The 8,651-nt window shown below is 41.6% G+C and overlaps 1 protein-coding gene across 1 annotated transcript; it reads right to left on the reverse strand.

Moving 5' to 3' along the window:
* Positions 1-1,085: 1,085 nt before the first annotated feature.
* LOC146005436 (histone H2B-like) lies at positions 1,086-7,573 on the reverse strand. Its single transcript, XM_083144680.1, has 2 exons — positions 7,463-7,573; positions 1,086-1,469 (listed from the first exon to the last, which is right to left on the reverse strand). Exons 1-2 carry the CDS (start codon positions 7,571-7,573, stop codon positions 1,086-1,088), a joined length of 495 nt encoding a protein of 164 aa, XP_083000806.1.
* Positions 7,574-8,651: the final 1,078 nt, after the last annotated feature.

Consider the following 8,651-nt stretch of genomic DNA (forward strand, 5'->3'; position numbering starts at 1 on the left):
AGTTGAGTTGTTTTGAGTTGTTGTTATAAGTCCACTTTATGCACAGTGAGGCCAATCGGGAGGGGACTTACAGTTTAAAGTGGGATCCGAATCACTTGTGCCTCAACCGGGACCACTTGATTACAAGGCAATGACGCTTCCACTGCGCCATGTGGGAGGCCCGGGGGGGGGGGGTTCACCAGTGTCCGAAATGGAACATACCCAATAAAAATCAGCACTTATTAAATTAATTTAATAAGTGCTGATTTTTATGATATTGGCCAGAGGAAACTAAATTATTCTATTAGAACGAGTCGTCAACTAATTTAAACCATATTTGTCAACAAGGTTAATCCAACTAATTCTCTCTATGATTATGCCATAATTTAATTATTTATAATAAATTTCAAGGATGCATATTAATTTACACATAAAGTTTAAAAAATCAGAAAGCTCTTTACGAGTAAAATTTTTTAGGAACGGAACATCGTATTTAAAAAAAATGAAATTTCAGGGTCGCGTGCTTTTGAAAGTTGAGAACTACTGTTCCATTGGGTTATTTGACAAATCCGCAAAAACTAGATCTAAACCTTCTATCCACAACTTGAAATAATGCTGTAACTGCTAAAATTCCTGAGATATTAAGCCATTCCATGACAATTCTTAACATGAGACATACAAAACCCTAATGTCTACACATTTACGACATGCTTCATTTGAATTGTTTATATTTAGAGCGTATTTTCCCATGCAGTACATTGGCCGATCGAAAGGAAGGATATAAAACAGAAATCCTTAGCAATTTATGAACGTATAGGTATGTATTTTATGAAAGTTGGAACTATAACAGAAATACAGAAACAATTAGACTAGATCTGGAAATAATTTGCTACTGACTGACATAAATGTTGTATGTGTTCTAAAATTTTATTGACGCAAATAATTTTACTACACTTTCGATGTATTTTCACTGTAGGCTCCTACCATTTTACACTAATTAGAATTTGTCTCGAACAAGTGTTATCGGGTCACCAATCAGGTTAAGTCGATGTTGGCTTCCTTCCCCCCCCCCCCCCCCCCTCGGCTAGGTAAGTACTTCCTTGCGTTTACTTTGAGCTGGCGTACTTCATCAGGGCCTTGGTGCCTTCGTTTACTGCGTGCTTGGCCAGTTCACCGGGGAGGAGCAGCCTGACGGCCGACTGGATCTCCCTGCTGGTAACGGTCGATCGCTTGTTGTAATGAGCGAGCCTCGAAACTTTGGTGGCAATGCGCTCGAACATGTCGTTCACTAAGCTGTCCATGATGCTCATCGTCTTGCTGGAGATGCTGGTGTCTGGATGAACTTGTTTCAACATCTTGTAGATGTAAATGGCGTAGCCCACCTTCCTCCTCTGCTTCTTCTTTTTGTCTCCCTTGGAGATGTTCTTCTCGGCCTTTCCGGCCTTCTTGGTGGCTTTTCCGCTTGTCTTTGGCGGCAAGATGCAGACAGACTCGTGATTCAGGAAGCCAGGCTGGTAACTCGAGAACACTTGTTCGAATCACGTCGCCAGGAAAGCTACAATAACTATAATTTGTCTATGTTAGGGCTACTGCAAATGAAATTATGAATGATTGAGCTTTTAGGCTGATTCTTCTCGCCTCCAAAATTTTCATGTTTTGAAATTCTATCTCAATTACAGTGGACTCTTTTTAATTCGAATTCCAAGGGGCTACGAAAAAATTCGAATTATCCAATATTCGAATTAACCAGAATATAATAAAAGAAAACACACCAATGAAATAACACACTGTATTAAACATAAAACTGCATTAATACGCAAACAGTACACCTTACCTTACAACTGCTTTGTTTTATCCATATCTCCATCCAGGAACAGTACACTTATTGGAATATTCGCATCACGTGATTGTTTTTCATTCTTTTTCATTCCTCTTTCTACCTCTCTAAGCACTTCAACTTTCTTATCTAATGTTAAGCTACTGTACAACTGTACAACATTGTGACTCCACTAAAACACAGACGAATGACCCCTTCTGTCCAGCTATCCTCTCCCCTCTCAACTTGTTTCTGAGAGGGTGAAGGTCACATTCCTACAAACAAAAGCTCTGGGGATATCTGCTGCCCTCTCTTATCTGCCGTCGGCACATCTGTTAACCATAAAAACAACCTTTTGAAGAAGAAAAAGGGGACGAGTCATCTGTTGAAATTCCTTATGTAGCAACCACTTTGGTCTTGGAAAGATTTGTTAAATTATTGGAAACCTGACCTCGAATTATCCAAACTTCAAAATTCGAATTGAGCCGTCATTTTTAACATTGTTTTAGATAGGGGTTTCAAGGGGAATGTGCTTTTGTTCGAATTATCCAAGTTCGAATTATAGAGAGCGCACTATAGTTCCTCCGCGCTTCCCAGATTTCACCGGTGGACGGGCTGGTGCACCGCTGATGCAGGCTTCGGCGTTCCGTATTTCACCGGGGCGCACCAAAGCTTTAACTAGGTTAAACCATGACGTCATCAATTTACACCAGCCTCAAGAGCTAGTGCGGCTGGTGAATCAAAATGGTGTTGTCTGCACGTGCACTGAAGCTTCTTCAGATTTGTGATAGCGCCCTGTAGGCAATAGTTCGGAACGTCACGCCGATTTTGTTGCACGGAGGGCAAATAAACTTGATGCAGACACAAACTGTCGACATTTTAAATACTATTGCTCCTTCACTTGCACGCAAAGTGAAATAAAGTATGCCGATGCATCAAAACATGCGTCTATCATCTGCTGCAACATGCAGGAAAGCATCTATTTGCAAAAGAATACCACTTAAGTTCGTACTGCACATGTAAAATAAGATGTCGTTAAGTGAAAATATATAATATTCATGAAATATATTCTGTGATATAGTCACTGATTGTGATTTTTCCTGATAAACTCAGATATGCGTGCACATTCCGAATCTAACTTTCATTTGTTTCAGTATGAAGCTTTCCGAATTTCACCGAAATTGACGTCATTTTTGGTGCACCAGTCTGATGCACGCTGGTGAAATCTGGAAAGCGCGGCCTGAGTTAACGGTAGGATTGATCGGGATGAACACTACGTTACACATACTTCAGGCACTGTTGAAACGAAGTTCATTTGGAATTTTCTTAAGTCTTGCCCTAATGTGCCAGAATTTATTCCCATTATCTTGCACAGAATTAACATCTTGAATTTACCCTTGTGGTTGATATTAGGAGGAATTCTCGAATGGAGGCAAATTAAAGAAAATCCACCTAGTGCCTTGTTTTTATGGATGTGTTTGCCTTCCCGATGGCGTAGTGTAATCAAGGTGTCGTTGGTTCGATACCCGGTAGTGGTTCGGATACAACTGTAAACTGTAGGTCCAGTCTCGTCCCGATTGGCCATTCCGTGCATAAAGTGGACTTAAAACAACAATTCAAATGTGTATGTGTTTACAATGAAGCAGTATTCTCCTTCTAATTCTGGGTTACTTTAAGCCTACGTGTAATATTCTGGCCAAAAGTATTTGAGGAAACCTCACCAACTTTATTAAAGTCGGGTCTTGCCAGAAGGGCAAGAATATCACAATTTGGAAAAAGCGGCCTCTGAATTCCTTCCTGCCAACTTTCGCCATGTCTTATTCACCTCTCGTCAATAACCGAATTCGTTCCCCGTCCAATCCTCTCTCTCTCGCCTCCCTTCTCCCGACGAATTTCAATACCGAACACCATCTGGTGTTTGTCCCCCAGAATGACAGCAAGTGCGCCAAAGGGAAGGAAAACAGACGGTATTTCATTTCTCCGCACACACAAACACACGCAAGGAGAAAATGTTTCTCGTGTGACACTCCTCCCCTCCTTCTTTTCTCGGGAGACGTTTCTGAACAACTTTCTTTCATTTTTCAATTTTTTTAAAGACCGAGGGGTGAGGTTTCTCTGTCTCCAGAACCAACCCTTCCCACACCCCATGCGGACGCACATTTAACCCTGTACCGCCAGAACTAAGAAACCCTGGGGGTTGTCAACGTAAGCCTAGAAACAAGCATTCAACACAAACACAGCCTTGATATAGCACTGAAACAACTTTGAAGGATCTATATGCTGCACTTTACAGCATTTTTCATTGTACTGTCACTGTGCGAATTGTGCTTTTTTTCTTTGGATATTTTTTATTTCATTTCTGGAGGTATTTTTTTTTTTAGGCGAAGGGATGCAAATTTGTATGTTATCATTAGTAAACTAAACTATTGTTTTGCGATTCTAAGTACCGAGTGGCCAGAATTTAAGTTACCCAACTCACAGAGCCCTCTGTAGCCTGTTTAAGGCATCGTAGAACTCTGAAATTTCTTAAATGCACTATGCAGACCATGGGTAAGGAATACATGAGATTCTGTTAACAGTTATTCATTATTTTTTAGATCGTATCTCGCTAAATCAACTTTAAAAATCGCTTCCACTTGCAACTTGGGAAGAAATTCATACTGTCTTATGTTGTCGGAGTCTTTTGAAGTAGCAGTGCCCATTCCGACAATATTGATAGGCACAACTAGTACTAAACTATCACACTTCGCTATAAACAGAGTTTACAAGCGAACCAATCAGGTATAGCCTTACAAATTAATCTCGGGTCAGTTGAACGGAATCTCGTGAACGTCGTTTTTCGTTGGTGCAATGCAAATCCTTAAACCAGGTTAATTTAGAGTAGATTAAAATTTAACTCCTAAGGCACCTTGCTTTGGACGACGGCTGCGGGACGGCATGGGTTCGATCCCGGGTTCAGTCTCCTGGAATTTCGGCCTGTGTATAGGGCTGGTGGCAACCAGTGATGTACCGTAGACTATACGTTTACGTCTACATGCGTTGTCTACACGTAATCTACGCGTAGATTACATAGGGTTGTAGTTTACATAGACTACGTAGACAATCTAAAGTGCACTAAAATTAATTTTCATGGCTTTCATGAAAGGAAAGTGACATTTTCAACTATATTGATTCCTAACGAAATGAAAAGAACCTTATTTACAACAAAATTTCTCTTCTCTTCTATTACCAACTATGGAAGAAAATAAATAGTATGCAAAAAACAACAACAGATGGCAGTCGAGAGGCAAGAGTGGTCTTTTGCCCATAAAACACTAGAATATTTCCTATATTAGGTTTCTTCCTAGGTGAGAAATTGTTCGATTTTGGAAGAAAGAGTATGAAAAGTTCTCACACATCAGCAACTGAAACGCAGTATATATTTTTAAAAAATTCCACGGCGTCCTTTGCTAAGTTATCACCTTTTGCCATTTTGTTTACATAGATTACGTAATCTACGTGTATAAAATAGTCTACGTGTAGAATGTAGACTATCGTTGTTTACGCGTAGACGCACATCACTGGTGGCAACGCACCATCGTGAGGAAATTGGGGAGCTTTGAATGAGTAAGCGTAATCAGGTCGCGTAGACCTACTGCAAAGGCTGGGGATACGTCGGGTCGACCCCCGACTATTCCAATCCTGGTTAAAGATCTCCACGCTTACAGGTGACAAAGGAAAGCGTGGGAGGGAGACCGGCAGTCGGTAGGTAAGCCAAGGCCCTTCATGGGCTGGTACGCACAGGATTATTTTTTTAAAAATTTAACTCGTTCATCTGAACTTCGAAATAATCCGTGTTGGTGCACACGGCCATAAGTCATCTGCCCCTTTATTCGTACCCAACGGTTCGCCAGGTACGTGGGCTTGCCCCGTGTTGATATCTCGGAAACATGGTTCTGCTCAGAGGATGAAGTTAAAACCAATTAAGAGGTCGCTACTCAACTACCGCACACAAGTTGACCAACAGTTTTTCAATTCCATGACTGGCTAACACAAGAGGCAAATGAGATTACTGCAGAGCCATTTTTACCCTTAAAATTGTAATTTAGATATGCAATGCTAGTTACTTGTACAGCAGAGAATTATTTATAACAGAGGAAGCAGAGGTCCCTGAAGCTTTGCAGGAAATACCATCTCGTTAACTCCAACAACAAGAATTGAAAACAAGATTACGTTCGCAGTTTAATCTTGTAATTTTTACGGAAGGGAGAAACGCGGATCTGAATTATAGAAAGGCCTGTCCACAAGTTGGACTAAGTGACCTCTCCACTACCGTACAGAGATGCACGAAAAGCGTAAGGGTTTACAATACGACGTCAAAATAAGCTACGCTCTGACTACCATGCGGGAGACTCGGGTTCGATCCCCGGCGGTGGAGAACCGGGATATTTACACCTGTTCAAGCGTCTCCGGCGTCCACTCAGCGTCGTATAATGTGGGTACCTGGAGGAAACTCTGGGGGTTAAAGGCGGCCAGGGGCGTGGTGCTGATCACATCACCCCCACCTTCAGCCGTCATCAAGAAAGTGTGGAGCCTTAACTCCACGCACCCCCCTATAAGCCTTCATGGCGTGGTGCAAAGCACAGGGGAGCACTTTACTCTTTACTTGCAAAAAACACCTACGTAATTGGCACTAGTGTTGATAGGACGCTTTGTCAATAATTCTGTGTGATCTTTTAGTAAAGAACCGAGATTACTCTTGCTTATCTCCATTTGGCTCCCCGATGGCGTAGTGGTAACGTCGTCGTCTTGTAACCAAGGGGTCCCAGGTTCGATACCCGGTAGAGGAACATTGCACAGTGGCTCGGATTCCACTTTAAACTGAGGTCCAGTCCCGATTAGTCTATCTGTGCATAAAGTGGACATAAAACAACAATTCAAGCTTATCTACATTTAGGTTTTCCCTCTGTGGTCTGCTTCTATGTCAGAAATCCTGGTTGAAGTCCTTGTCGAGTCTACATTGTTCTCCTAGGGTACAACGTAGTGCAACCTCTGTGTGTACCAAATCGTGAGATTTCCTGTATTACTCCAAAACGAAATTGTGTATATCCATAAATGAAGAATATAATAATAATAATAGTTTATTCTAACTGCTGAGCACAGTGTAAAATAATACAACACTAATCAACTAAAAAAAAGTACAAAATTACAAGGATAAAATATGTAAGATGTAGAACCAGTGGCGGCGTTTAGGGGTGTGTGGGGACAGTGTCCCCCCACTTTTAGCCCCCGCACTATAGCCTCCAACGCTAAGCCTTGTCGACGAAGAGAAAATAAACTGTCCTTGCCCCTCTCCCAGTTTTGGAACCCAATCGCCGCCACCGTGTAGAAAAATATAGTGAGAGTAACACATTTACATTTCAGTAATAATAATGATAATAGTTGTCACACTGATAATAATCATGTATGTCCTCGAGTTTAGATTTTTTTTAAAAGTATAGGATTGGATTGATTTTGTGTTTTAAGTCCACTTTATGCACACTAAGGCTACAGTTTAAAGTGGGATCCGAACCACTATGTGCCTCCATCGGGTATCGAACCCCGAACCCCTTAATTACAAGCCGATGACGCTACCACTGCTCCATCGGGGAGGCCTTTAAAAAGTATAGGGATTTTCTTCCTTCATACTACCACAAGCAATATCCGAATTCTTTGGACGCTGGAAGCAAGAGTGTAGATGCTGATCCTTCTCTTCTTCCCAACAATTCCTTGCTTATCCATTCCCCGCGTCTTCCTCATTTTAGACCTGCCAGGGTGTTCCATTGTCCTGTAATCTCTTGAAGACATCCGGCGCACTTAGTTATGAAATCCTTTCAAAGCAGGAGCGATATTTCTCCTGAAGAAAGCAGCGGACGAAATATTACACGGCGGAAGTAAACATCCGAAGCCTCGGCTCATAACGCGCGGCCTGTTCCCTTAATATCTGCAGCCCACGAACCTTAATATTGGCGCAAAGATGAAGAACAAGTTATGTTAATGCGAAGCCAGCAAAGTTGCAGATTGTTGATTGGTCATTACATGATTACTTCCCGTACCTTAGGCAGTAGAACGTACTTTACAATTTTCATTTTTTCGTTAGTTGGAAATTGTATAGCGGCATCTATTTACTTACAAATATACGAATGAGATATATCTGCGAAACTTTTACAGCCCTTAGATGTAGTCACCAGCATTGTGTACAATCGTTGCCAGCGATGTGGAAGTCGTAGTATTTCTGTAGCAGAACCTGTTCTGTTGATAATTCGAATGGAGCGGCCGGTCTATTGCGTGAAGAAACAATTAGGGATAAAATCAAAATACCTTGGTACCAAAACATGAACCTATCTCGAGCAGTGGTTGTTTTTATATTAAGAATGCGTACAGGCCAGGTATTAGTAAATCAACATTTGGCTCGTTTAGAGATCGTGCCATCAACTTCCTGTCAATGCGGAACAACACCGAGACTCTATACAGGGTGGGCCATATTGATGGGACACATTTCAAATGCATATGTGGAGCATGTAGAAAGCAACATTTATTACCAAATGTATGGAAAACACTGCCAAAGGACGCTAGTTTTGCACTGTGTTCAGTGTTTGAAGATTACATCCCTGAGATGGACACCACCTTGACGAGAACATTCTTTGGTTCTTAACAGTCATGTTTTAGCATAGTTTTGCGCAGGGTTTCGGCTGGGATGGCCGCTATCTCCCTTCGGATGTTGTCCTTCAGTTCATTGAATGTAGTGGACCTTGTGGTGTACTCCTTGTCATTTAGGGAGGGGGGCACTTGGCCTCCCTGAGATTTCTGGAAAGGCTTCGCATAATTCAAATTTTGA

This window comes from Lepisma saccharinum, chromosome 23 (assembly GCF_977018435.1).
Source record: "Lepisma saccharinum chromosome 23, izLepSacc3.1, whole genome shotgun sequence".
NCBI lineage: Eukaryota > Metazoa > Arthropoda > Insecta > Zygentoma > Lepismatidae > Lepisma > Lepisma saccharinum.

Coding starts and splice junctions, on each gene's coding strand:
- LOC146005436 (XM_083144680.1), bottom strand. CDS start 7,573: ATGAGGAAGACGCGGGGAATGGATAAGCAAGGAATTGTTGGGAAGAAG. Junction 1,470..7,462: donor TTCGGATATTGCTTGTGGTA/GTATGAAGGAAG, acceptor CTGAATCACGAG/TCTGTCTGCATCTTGCCGCC.